The following is a 14,487-nucleotide window of genomic DNA, read 5'->3' as shown; positions in this document are numbered from 1 at the left end:
ATCCCATATGCCACGAGGTAATAAAGAACACTGAGCAAGAGGTGTATCTATCTTTAGCACCAATTTCCACTGCCAATCAAATGTGCCAAGTGATGCAGTCAAGCCTGATACATATTCTTCAGACATTGATAGCAGTGGGTATCAGTAATTTCATTTATAAGTAAAAAAGTTCGTACAAAACTGTGTTAACTAAAATGTATTATTTTATACTGAACTGTTGAATGATTTTTGAAGCTTTTGTATTAAAATCTGTAACTCTGTGTTACCAAAATATGTTAAATTATAAACCAGGTAATCGAAACAACATCTTTGACAATGATGTAAATCATTTAAATTTCTTTGCCTCAGATGTCTTCTCTGTACTGCTACTTGTTAGCATCTGGTGGGAAGAGTGCTTGTATGATGGAGTGCTGGAAAGATGGTTGTATAAAGTAGCAACATATGTTGGTGGAAAAAAGTCTCTTGTGGAACCTTTTGAAAAGCTTCTTGTGAACTAGTTTCTACGAATTTTTGAATACAGAAGATTTAGTGAAAAAACTACTTTATTTGACCTCCAACAAACCATCAACTTGACAAACCTGGGAATAGTATATTTTATTGTACAGCCAAACCTGGAGACCCGAGTTATATCCTGAAAGTAAGACGACGAGGTCAACTTTAAGATTGCCAGGTAAATAAAAAAGTTAAGTAAAGTGAACATTCCTTTCAATGACACTTCCTTCAGAATAATCATGAAAAGTCCATTCATGGAACATGACGTTGTATGGATGTTATGGGAGTGATGTGTTACTGCTGTGAAGAGTGAACTCGGCAAACTCAGGCGTATGCTGCAACCATCAAACAACCACCCAGCATCCAGCCAATGCAGGTACAACAAACTCCTGACCAGTGTATTTCCACTGTGGATGCCACAGACTTGTACACTACTGCAGAGAAAAGATGATGAGTGTTCAATGACCATTGTGTCACAAGACGTCAACCATCTCAACAGTCGTATTCACACCAGTCAGCTGCAGATGATTATAGTCAACCTGTGGGATGAAGCCTTTTCATCACACCGTGGATGAGGTTGCTCCTTAACATGTCATAGCCATTCCCCATCACTGTACAGAGATGGCATCTGCTTGTCTTGCCACTGACCTCAGGAAAACTTAAGCAAGGCAACCACTTACAGAGGTGAGGCCACCTCGGAGAAAACTCTCTGTGATTGACCGTTACCAAGATGACAGGAAATCTCATTGGTGTCATTAACGGCCAGCCTATCTGGGTACTAGTCGACTCAGGCTTATTTTTTCATAATGGTGACTGCTTATAATTGACAGCTAAAGATGATTGTATTTCTTAATACATAAGTGACTGTGCTGAGGGCCACAAATGGGAAATACATCCAACTGACAGGAACCTCTGTTGCTATAATAACTGTTAGTAATGTAATAATGGAACACAACCCTTTGAGTGTTGTTTTAATAGAATCTCCTCATAATGTTACTCTGGATCAGACTTCTTGCAGACATCACAAGCAGCCATTGACTCTGAAAGACGTAGAGCTCCAGATTGATGAAACTACAACAAAGATTGCTTGGGTGGTTGTTCGCCATCGAAGACATTGTTATCTCACCATCATTAATGGATAAATTCCAGTCGTGAATCTATATCCTCAGTTAAACAGTGAAGCTTTTGTTGATTGCAAGCAGCTGCTCAGATTCACAGAAGAAACCTATATTCCAGCGGCAGTCATAAACCTTGCCTGTGGTTAAGAACAATGTTGGTGGATCACTGATTGTCACAAGTAGTGACAACTCATCCCTAAAGGTATGTGCGAAGAAACAGCCAAACCAGTCAACGATATTCAGCTCTGCACCATTGACAAAGAATCATGCTTTGCTGCTATTAACAAACTATGCAGTGGAGGACACTGCTGTTGAACTACCAATAGGATCTGGCCTAACAGAGGAACAACGTTGACAAATGTTAGCCATTGTGTGTCAAGTTTGGATGTTTTCTGATCTAGAGTGGAGAAAAGAAATACCATATGGCACATGGCAAAATACTACATCAAGACCAGGGATCAGAAACAAATTAGCCAGTGCTTGTATAGGGTGTCGCCGGCTGAATAACTTCACACCAACACTAGCATTAATGGAATAGGTACAGTTCTAGTGTAAATGCAGTAAGGTGCTGAAAAGATGATAGACTATGCATATGGAGTACTCTCCAAGACCAAAAGGAACTGCTCTACAACTGATAAAGAGTGTTGTGCAGTTGTTTGGACCATCAGCAAGTTCCGGCCATATATATTTTACAAACAATTCATCATTGTGACGAACCAGCATTCTCTATGCTGGCTGACGAGTGTGAAGGATTTATTGGGTCAGCAGGTGAGATGGGCACTATTTCAGGAGTGTAATGTCACAGTGGTATACAAAATCAGATGCAAACACGAGTCCACCAGCTGCCTGTCAAGGAATCCTGTGAAGCAACGCAGCAGCACGGATAAATATCAGTCATCACTACTATTAAGTGATGTTGCTGTTGAACAGGGGGAAGATCCAGCTTTGCTAACTATAGAAACCTCAAAGGTAGAGGACTGTACCAAAGGAGACACAAATTAGTAAATGAAACATTGTATAAGAGGAACTGTGATCCAGTGGAGCAGAAATTGTTGCTTCTCATCCCAGTTCATATATGGACAGCTAGCTTGAAGTATTTGCATGACATGCCAACATCCATTCACCAGGGATTCGTGAAGACTCTAAACAGAATCAGATACTGATATCACTGGCCAGCTCTCTACTGATCCATTAGGCACTATGTGAGCCACTCCATGAATGCCAACATTAGAAGCAAATGCTGCAGTTACCTCCAGGGAATCTGGTATCATTTCTGTCTACAGTAGCGCCATTCAACCGGATTGGAAGCGACCTCTTAGGGAGGTTCCCCAAGTCTTTTAAGGGGAAATGACGAATAATAGTCTTGCACTGACTGCCTCACCATCTATACTGTCACGAAAGCTGTGCTGACTGCCAGAGCTCATGGAATTGCAAGGTGCCTTGTAAAAGACATCATTTTAAAGCACAGATTTGATCTCTGATCATGGGAAAGTTTTCCACTCGAGACTAGTATAAGAAATAATTTCGTGTTGTAACATGAATCACAGGATGAGAACTACCTACCACTTACAGCCAAATGTCCTCAGGAAATGCTTTAATAAGACATTGGCAAATATGTTCTCAATGAATAGAGAGCTTGAGATAAGGATACTGCTCATAACGACATTTGCACATAAAACAGCAAGGCAAGACACTACAGGCTTCACACCATTCTTTCTGCTCCATACTTGTGAAGCCTAAGTGACAAGTGATATACTGTTCTTGTTTTAACCAGTGATACTCGGGATGACTTTGTGAAATGCTTCATTACCAGGACCAAAGAAGCAAGGCAGCTTGCTCCCATACAGTCCTTGGATGCCCTGTGGAATGATGAAGAGAGCTATAACACCATGCAACAGCCATGATGTATAGCCTGGGAAACTTGCTATGTACTTTTAGCCTAGTGTGGAAAGTGGGACTGTTGGAAATGTTACTAAAATGCTACTTTGTATGGTATCATATCCTTCGTCCCTTGCCAGATGTCATGTACGAAGTTCAGGGTTATGACCATTCACCAAGAAGACAAAAGTACAGAGACATCTCCATATTTTTGTATGAAGTGCTGCTACAGTTCTGAGGCACAGATCAACAATGGTTGCTCATTGTTTAAGGAAACTGAAAGCCTACTCAAAGATCACAAAGTGACAATGGGAGAGATTACCTTCGACACTTATCGTAGTGGAGAGGATGTGACAATGTGATCTGAAACTGAGGATCCTCCAGAGCTGCCATACAGAGGACTAGTGATAAGATCTAGATCTAGGGTGCTGTTATTGGCTCCAGTGAGAACTTCTGAAACAGCAGATCACCGTTTGTCCAGCAGAGGGAGCAATGCCATGAACTGTGCTGCATCCTGCGTGGAGTAGACGTTAACATTGCCAGCTGATGTCCTGTGGGTCACTAATTCAATTCCAATCACTATCAAATATTTGTTTATCATGTCTAGTAGGTTCTTGAAAATTTTTATGTTTTTAATCCATGCATATTCTACAATATTTGATGTTCATGTAACTAAGAACATACTACATGCTGGAGGCAGTTCTGATCTGTCTTTGTGTTGGTGTCTAATCAATGTGCTTTCAGTGTGAAGTGTTGTACTTCATTGATGATCCTGCTTTTGGATTTGGACTTGACTGTGGTTAATAAGTGGAACATTGTATGAGAGAAACTGCGGGGAGAGGGGTTGCATCAACAGTCTTGTTCTGTGGCCTCACAGAATTGATGACTAACATCACTATTTCCAAGATTAATGGGGGTTGGAGTATATTTGCTATGAACAAAGAAATCAAATAATCTGTTCAGTATCTAGTGACATTGTTAGTGGACCAAATCTGTGCAACATTTATAGTAGTTATGAACAGCATAACTCAAAACATAGTAACCAGGAATATATGAGACAAGAAAAGAGCTGAAATCGGGACTGAGAAAAGCAACATTTAGTGTTTATGAGAATAGCAACACATCCTATTTATGAGAATAGCAACATATCGTGTTTATGAGAATATCAACATTTCGTGTTTATTAAATGACCGAGAAAAAGTGAAACAGCAGTGCATGAAACATTTTACTGAAAAGTATATCAGTACATTAATTGATACTGCAGTTTATTTGTTCAGAAAAGTGAAGGCATTTAGAAACAATCTCTTCATTGTGAAATACAGTTTTGGAATAAGTACTGATGTGGCCAACAATTTAAGCACTCATCTAGTTTAGAAGCTTTTTCCTTTTGCCTGTGATGAGTTTCTGGGCAATGGAGGTGTATCTCACTAATGGGGCATAGACCATAGGGAACAATTGCACATGTCTAAATTTGAGGAACATAAGATTTTATTAGAAATTGTTGTCAATAAATGTTAGATTGTCACATGATTATTTTGAGTTCAAAATGCCCTGCACATTGTAGATAACTAGAAAATACAAGAAACTAGGGAAAATAGTTACAATTTAGGTTTTACTTTTTTCAACCCAAACTTGATTTTTAAGAATTTAATACAATACTTTCTTCAGATTGCAGCATGCTTTTGGACTGTACTGTCACCATGTGTGATGATTTCCTTTGCTACTACATTCTGACTTTTTTATTTGTATGTTCACTACTGTCTGGATCACTTCCGGTATCTGGTATTTCTGCCACAGAAGTGTTGCAGCTTGTAGATTGAGTGTACCATGCATGAATCACGTTGCGGCAATTACATCCTGTGATGTGTTTCAGCAGGTTTATGCCTTAACTACACAAAATGTCTCCATTACACATAGCGTCAATGGAGCAGCCATCTTCACAACTCCTCTTGTGTGTATTACATTTACACCTCATACTGCCATTTGTTAGCTGTTCTATAGAATGAAAGTCCTACTGTTCCCAACTTTCAAAAATCTTATCTCCAGCTTTCCTGTTTTGGTTCATCCTTTAAAATTTTGATATAAACATCATAGGAATGTATGATGGATGTGCTTGAAGGAAATGAGACAGTTAATGCAAAATACATACTTGTGCTTTTGTGTTTGTACCTTATATCCCAGTTGTGTGAGAATAGTCCACTGGTAAGAATGAGATGCAAGGCACGTAAGGCGGTAATGATACTCATCACTCTTCATCCAATCAGTTGCTTTAGGACAGCTTATGTTGTTTTTGTTGGTTATTGTATTGCTAAAAAATAACATCATGTGCCACATAGCTGTCAGAACTTTATAAAATACTGAGATTATCAGAACACAGTTTATGTGATTTAGAATGATACATGTGATGTAGAATGTGTATTGGTTTGTAAAGAAAATATTTCCATTGATTCTTGGTACTTGCTATTTACAAAACAGTTATTTCCACCTCACTACCAAATTTCAATTTGAACTGATCAGCGTTGTTTTGGGTTTTGTTTATTAATTAGTTTTAGTTGTGTATATGTAGTGATACAAGATGGATTGGTTTACGTATGCAGAGCTGGCTTTTTTCAGTCTCGTGGGAGTCTTAACCATGTAAGACAGTAACTTGCTGTACAACATGTTTTGTGAACAGAATGAACCCCGAGTCAAAGGAAACATTTTGTATTTTACCAACACAATATACATTCTATTTTAAATGTGTTTGCACTGGTGTGCAGGCATTCTGCACACAGTGGTGTCACTAAGGATTTTAGGATGACAGGCATAGCTCATTACTCTCTAACAAGGTTCCGTATATAAAAACACTCAGCAGACAACCATGGTAGAGTTTAGACTAACCCTGTGTATCACTTCATTACATATTGAATGACAAGGTTAACCATGTTACATTCTCCATATAAATCTATTCTTCTGCTGTTCCTCTTGGGATCACTGCTCCTCCTCTCAATCATACCACATCTGTGAGATGTGAATATTGATAGATGTGTTATTTGACTCTATATACTGTCTCAGACTAGGTCCCAGAAGTGAGCCACAAAAAATAACTACTACATAATCGGCTCACTGTGTTTGAAGACTGTTTTGTTATAAATGAATGAAAGGACTCCAATGTTGTCTGTGCATTAATGTGAGGGAAAGACTGAGAAAGTGAGGCACATTCTTAAATCACATAGTGACCACAATATTCCTCTTTGTCAAGGTTGTTTAGAAACATTGTATAGATTCTCCCTGCTAAATCAAAGAACAAAAAATGCCTTTGTTTGATTTCTTCAACATTTCAGAAGAGAAATAAATTGGGTAAGGCCAAACTTAATTCTCAGTTTTGCAAGAAGTTCTTGTGTTTTAGCACCCTGTTGACATTCAAGTTGCTGCTGTTGTGGGAAAGGATACCTTTCTGTTGCATCGTTTGCAACCTATTTTGGAATTTACACCCTTAAAGCTTATGACTGTATTCTGCTGTGTAAGAACCCTTGCATCTCTGCTACAGTCTGATGAAAGTGGCAGTGATAATGTGCCACACAGTGTAAACAGTGCACACGATTGTTCATTATCTACATTGCTCTCTTTATTTTTGTTAACTAGCATCTTTGAGGGTAATTAAATTTATAATTGGAAACCGAAGCCCTTACACTGTTCCTGATAGTTGCTTAATGTTGAAAGTTGCAGCAGTAGATGATAGACACAGCTATAATGTATATCACGGAAGTGTGTGATCAAGAATGTAAAAATTCTCATAAGTTTCAGATTGCATCCTTCAACAAAGTCTTCACATACAAACCTTCACATGTAGCCTGTCCTGTAATGTAGTGGTCTGTCCACAGGCAACAGAATAACATTTTGGTCTGGAAAGAAGAAAAATATATATGACAATGAAAATCTCTAGTAGAATGTAAATAATTTAAGGAGCAAAAGTAACAGCTCACTGACTGTAGAGGCAGTGAGTCGTCAAAAGGCATTTAAACAGGACTGAGCAGTTAGCACATTCTCTCTCTCTCTCTCTCTCTCTCTCTCTCTCTCTCTCTCTCTCACACACACATACACGCACACACATAATATCATAAAAAGTAAACACTGACAATTACAGTGACTGAGAAAATAGTGAATATCCTTAATGAAAATGTACCTGAAAGCTGCTGAGGCAAGAAATACAAATGTATTAATAGTTGTACCAACAGCTGGTACATTTGAATTGTCACAGTTATACACTTCGCATTAAACACCTTCGAGGTATACAACTAAATGTTTTCTGTTCAGGGTTATAATCTGCCTTACCAGCAGATATGGCTCAGGTGCGTAAGATGTTGTAGAAATCAACGTTTTACCTATGTCCTCAAGGGACATTACAGCATTCCTGTCTTAGCACATTTAAAGTTTCCCTCTGAAGCCATCATAAGATTAAATGTCTTCAAGTAGGTATGGCTATGTGAATAAAGAGAATCAGGTGCATTGCAGAGTCCCACCAAGGAACACCATTAATCTTTGCAGATATTTCTTTGGATTATGTAATTACCTATCATAATAATATTGCGTGGGAGGAGAGTATATCGGAAGCTTTCCTGCACTGACACTGTATGAGTGTTTTGTCTTTGATTGAGAGAAAAAGTATATGATTTCCATAGGTTAGTCACCACCACCACCACCACCACCACCACCACCACCCCATATAAAGTTGGAGGTGTACATTTTACTGAGGACAACAGTTTACTCAGTGAAATAATTATTTGATTATCTATTTTGCCATCACACCATATCATATTCTTGTAGGTGAGGAGTGCTTTGGAATAAGCCTTGTTTGCTGGTGATTTTTCAACATTCTACCATACTGCTATTGCTTGTCAGTTTACCTGACTGGAGATATGACTAGGTATTATTATTTGTAATTTTCTTTAGAAGAGACTTAACATCAGTTTCAGTTGCCTTATTCTCACATATTAATGTGATGATGAAAACAGCTGACCCCTTCACTTTTGATGTTTTGCTAGTTTTTTTGGTCCCGGGTTTAGTGAGAGACCTTCTGTGCTTGCAAGGACTATGAAGACTGAGGTATGGTTCATGAGTGACTGAGTGACAGGTTGGGAATAGATTAGACAGAACATGAATATACTGCTATAATCTAAAGATGACACATGTATTTCATTAGGTTGATAGGTCCAATATTCTCAATTGAATATGAGTTCATTCACTTTCCGGAGAAGTCCTGTTTGTATCTTAGCCAAGATGGTGTGAGCCATTAGCCATTAACCATGCAATAGCAATTCTTCATGACACAAAATGCTAGCTGCATTCTTTCGGCTCTATGTGTAGTGTTGAATCTGTATTCTGCCCTTTAGAGTGTTTATGCACGAATATTCAAGAACAAACAATGGAAAATCCAGGATGGAGTGTAATAATAATATGAAAAGGAAAGTTGCTACATGAGTAGAAACTTTCCGTTTCATAATATTGTAATATTCAAGAACAGTGAGATCTCTTGCAATTTGACCAAAGCAGTTTTGGATTTATATGCAGGTAACTCACAATGTGAGTAACTGGTTATCGAGGAGACTGACAGCATTTACCAATTTACTGGCAAGCAGTAAATTATCAATGGCAGATGTCTTTCTTAAACTTATTTGTGTTATATACTTATTTGTGTTATGTTATACACACATCAAAGAAAGTTTTGCATCACACCAGTTCCCAGAACTCCTGAAGATAGACATTGACTGTGGATATCGTATCACAGACAAAGTCGCTTTGACTGTTCAGAGATGTCACTAAACCTGTCCAAAGATGTAAACAACCTTGCATGAGCAGTGCCTATTAGACGGAGGGGGTCAGACAGTCGATCAGTTCCAGTCAGTCCACCAGGAAGGAGGTGCACGGCTCGTGTTGTCTGCAGTTCAACCAAGCCTAGACGGTCAATACTGCAGGATGATCGTGTTCACATCGTTACTTTGTGCCAGGAAGGGCTCTCGACAAGGGAAGTGTTCAGGCATCCCGGAGTGAATAAAAGCGGTGTTGTTTGGACGTGGAGGAGATACAGAGAGACAGAAACTGTCGATGACATGCCTTGCTCAGGCCGCCCAAGGGCTACTACTGCAGTGGATGACCACTACCTACAGATGATGGCTCAGAGGAGCCCTGACAGCAACGCCGCCATGTTGAATAATGCTTTCTTGCAGCCACAGTACGTTGTGTTATGACTGAAACTGTACGCGATAGGCTGCATGATGCGCAACTTCACTCCTGACGTCCATTGTGAGGTCCATCTTTGCAACCATGACCCCATGCAGCACAGTACAGATGAGCCCAACAACATGCCGAATGGACCGATCAGGATTGGCATCACATTCTCTTCACAAATGAGTATCGCATATGCCTTCAACCAGACAATCATCAAATCATCAGAGACGTGTTTGGAGGCAACCCGGTCAGGCTGAACGCCTTAGGCACACTGTCCAGCGAGTGCAGCAAGATGGAGGTTCCCTGCTTTTTCGGGATGGCATTATGTGGGGCTGACATACGCTGCTGGTGGTCATGGAAGGCGCCATAATAGTTGTACGATATGTGTGTGCCATCCTTCAACCGACAGTGCAACTGTATCGGCAGCATATTGGCGAGGCATTCGTCTTCATGGACGATAATTTGCGCCCCCATCATACACATCTTGTGAATGACTTCCTTCAGGATAACGACATCGCTTCACTAGAGTGGCCGGCATGTTCTCCAGACATGAACCCTATCAAACATGCCTGTGATAGATTGAAAAGGGCTGTTTATGGACGACATGACCAAACAACAACTCTGAGGGATCTATGCTGAATCGCTGTTGAGGAGTGGGACAATCTGGACGAACAGTGCCTTTATGAACTAGTGGATAGTATACCATGATGAATACAGACATGCATCAATGCAAAAGGATTTGATGCTGGGTATTACAGGTGCCAGTGTGTACAGCAATCTGGACCATCTCCTCTGAAGGTCTTCCTGTATGGTGGTACAACATGCAACGTGTGATTCTCATGAGCACTAAAAATGGCGGAAATGATGTTTCTGTTGATCTCTATTCCAATTTTCTGTACAGGTTCTGGAACTCTCAGAACCGAGCCCATTAAAAACTTTTTTTGATGTGTATATGAGCACTTTAAAATGAAAGCACTGATCATATTGAAAAGAAGCTTACTATGTCCAGTGCAGAACATAATATAATCCTGGGGACTCTGGGGTGTATTGAATTACTAGTGGTGGAATTTCTCCATTGATTCCATTAGTGTTGTGAGTGACCATTCATCAGTTGTTCCCTGGAAATAAAATGGTCCAGAGTATTATGAGGAGTCTCCATTCACAAAAGGACAAGCAAATGATTTCATTGAGATGCCTATTGGGCCATGTGTGAATGTTGAAATGTTTTATGGACACAGTATGGCATCTGTGTTAAATATGATTAGCTCATTGTTGGTCTGGAAAAAAATATTGCCAATAGGAGGATGTGACTCTTTGTGAAAGATAAAGTAGCATCAGATGAAATTCACAGTGTGCTTATATTGTACGTACTGCTGCAAGGAAGATGCTCTGACCTGCTGATGTTAGGCTTTCTGTTCTAGGTGGGGGATTCTTATTGGTGCTTGTTTGCAACTGAACTTGTTATGCTGCTGTTTAGAGGATTGCATTTTACAATATTTGCTGTTGTAGATTCAGCTACAGGCTGAATGAGGACTTGACTGTATCTTAGATCCTTAGCACGTGCTTGTGATGAGAAACAATGCTATTAACAATAAAGAAATTGGGGGGATAGTCTGCTGACAATTTTGCAGCTGTTAGACTGATAATAAATTCATTTTTCAGATTCTGCAAGGTCCTTTGATGAACCTGATGGAGATGCTGGTGCTATCGTAAGTATAACAATTTTTTTACAAAAAGTTTCACTCCCAACTTCCAACATTTAGTAATGTAATAATGTTAACAAGGTATTTTTCCTCTCTCCTGAAATGTTCCAACTCATGTGCTTTTTTGTCAGTGATTTACACTGAAGTTGCTCAGTTAAGGATTGAGTGGATTTAACCTGATGTTTCTATCTGCCTGCTGATAACTTTATTTGGTCATGTTTTAAAGTCTGTGTTCATTTGTATGCAAAACTATTCGATTGCCGGTTGAACTGCAAATCCCGTGGGAAAAATTATCTCATTCTACATTTTCATTACTTGGGTACCCTGCGCCCCAACCTGTGCTGGATAACTAGTTCACTTATAAATTCCACAGCTGTTAAAGAAAAGTGTTGCTTTAGAATAATGGAACCAGTAAAAAATCACTTAATATACAGATTGTTAATGACAAGACATTTATTTTCATTACTACTTCACAAATTTTTACCAAGAGTACTGGTTGTTATTGAACCTGTTGTAGCAACAAGAAGTTTTTCATAGGGTATCATGGGATTTTAAAATATGTATGCTCCCTTGTTGTCCTGTGACTTCCAAGTTGCTATGATGTGATTCCATAGGTCATGTGTGGAGACTGATTCTGTCATATGGGGGACATCTATCAAGTGAATGTCATCAATAAGGAAGGAGCGGCATCTGCTGATCAAAAAGTCTGTCTTAGACAGTTGGAGTGACATGATATCAGTCATTATTCTGCTGGAACATAATACCAGAGCACTCTAGGAGGAGTGACACTACCATTGTCAGTACAAAGGCTCTGTAATGATGAAATGCAATAGAATGCAGCATTGTAAATGGACAACAAACTGCGTAACTGGGCATTGGGTGCTGAACGCACATCTATTGGAGTTGCCAACCACAAAGCTTGGAATAAATATGTGTCTTTTATGGTTTAACAATTTGAATTAGAACTTTACTATCTAGGACAAAGGAAGCCGGAAAAATTAGGTGGCGAACAGACCAGTCTCTTCGCAGAAAAGGACACCAAGCAGTGCCTGTAACTGTATCAGTTGTTCTGACACACTTCAGTGTTCTCAGGTGGTTTGTGCTACCTATGTGACATACGTGCCTACACTGCCTTTAATTGTAGTATTGTGTTTTATTGTGCCATTCTCAGTGTGCACAGTCTTCAGTGATCATTGATTTAAAAATTTACACAACTCTTCTGACCAATAATCCTTTCCTTTGGTAACACTGATTAATCTGTCAGCACAATTGTTTCTTCTTCACACCACCTCAGTTGTTGGTAATATACTGAGGTGACAAAAGTCATGGGATATCTCCTAATATCATGGCAGACCTGCTTTTGCCTGGTGTAGTGCAGAAACTTGACATGACATGGACTCAACAAACCATTGGAAGCCCCTGCAGAAATATTGAGCCACGCTGCCCCCCATAGCTGTCCATAACTGCGAAAATGTTGCCAGTATAGAATTTTGTGTACCAACCTTTTGATTATGGCCTGTAAATGTTTGATGGAATTCATGGTGGGCGATCTGTGTGGCCAAATTATTCGTTTGAATTGTCCAGAATGTTCTTCAAATCAGTTACGAACAATAGTGGCCCGGTGACATTGTGCATTGCTGTTTCGGAACAAGAAATCCAAGAATGGCTGCAAATAGTCTCCAAGTAGCCGAACATAGCATTTCCATTGAATGATTGGTTCAGTAGGACCAGAGGGCCCAGTCTGTTCCCTGTAAACACAGCCCACACCGTTATGGAGCCAACAGTAGCTTGCACAGTGCCTTGTTGACAACATGGGTCCATGGCTTCACAGACTCTGCATCACACTCAGACGCTACCATCAACTCTTACCAACTGAAATTGGGACTCATCTGACCAGGCCATGGTTTTCAAGTCGTCTGGGGTCCAACTGATAGGTCACAAGCCCAGGAAAAGTGCTGTAGCTTGATGTGCTGCTAGCAAAGGCACACATGTCAGTCATCTGCTGCCATAGCCCATTAATGCCACATCTTACCGCACTGTCCTAACGTTCATCATACATCCCACATTGATTTCCATGGTTGTTTCACACAGTGTTGCTTGTTTGTTAGCACTGACAACTGTATGCAGACGCAGCTGCTCTCGGTCATTAAGTGAATGCTGGCAGCCACTACATTGTCTATGGTGAGAGGTAATGCCTGAAATTTGATATTCTCGTTACACTCTTGACATTGTAGGTCTTGGAATATTGAACTCCCTAGCACTTATAACTGTCCCAGGACTTTTGTCACCTCAGTGTATACTGCATGCATGTGATGAAGTATGGTGTGTGTGAAGAAGAACTCTTTCATGAAAAATTCACTTTTGTTTCTTGTAGTTTCCCCAGTGAGTCACTGCACCTGAGCTACATATGGTATAGATGTAGCCACAAGTCACATGAATTATGTCCAGTGCTTGCTAACATGTATCTATTTTTCTTCATACTTTCTTTGTATTACACTAGTGTCCAAAAATTAAATATATTTCGGGAGAAGAAGACAATGGACAGAGAATGTTGTAGCACCTACTGTAAATGACTGAAGGTTTCCCGATAAACAACAGTTGTATTACCTATGTAGTAACAGAGTACTGGCAATTCTGAATATCTACACAATTCAGGGATAATGAGAAACAGTGCGTTAGATTCGTATTATCTCAGTTGCACTTGCTATTCATTGTGAGAAGAGTATAATCTTTTGTGTCAAGTAATGTAATGTCACAAAGACACCATTTGGACTCTTGTTTTTCCGGGCAGAATCTTTGAACAGCTTGAAGTGGGTTAGACATGGACCACACTCTCAGTAACATTGAATTAGCCACAAAATATTGTTTCAGTGCTTCACTTTCGGAAAAGGTGTCTCATAAATTCTGTGGTGACTTTGTTCATTCAGAGGCACAGAAATGATTCCCAGAAGGGGATTATACCTTCCAAAAAGATACCACTTACACTGCTGGATATGTTCAAATTAGCCAGAGTAGCTTGGGGGTAAAATAACACGTTTTCCCTCCCCACAATTGAAAGATATGGCTGTACTCGAACTAGTTAGGGACCC

General features: G+C 39.7%; 1 protein-coding gene across 1 annotated transcript in view; it reads left to right on the top strand.

The window, feature by feature from the left end:
* The window catches only part of LOC126471165 (CLIP-associating protein 1-A-like), a 247,583-nt gene that overhangs the window by 45,281 nt on the left and 187,815 nt on the right, over window positions 1-14,487 (top strand). Inside the window, 1 exon segment of the mRNA XM_050099268.1 lies at window positions 11,358-11,404. Within this exon segment, the coding sequence (XP_049955225.1) occupies window positions 11,358-11,404 (47 nt within the window).

This window comes from Schistocerca serialis, chromosome 3, assembly GCF_023864345.2.
Source record: "Schistocerca serialis cubense isolate TAMUIC-IGC-003099 chromosome 3, iqSchSeri2.2, whole genome shotgun sequence".
NCBI lineage: Eukaryota > Metazoa > Arthropoda > Insecta > Orthoptera > Acrididae > Schistocerca > Schistocerca serialis.
Note: the sequence above shows the minus strand (reverse complement) of the source record. Positions and strands in the feature narration are given on the sequence as shown.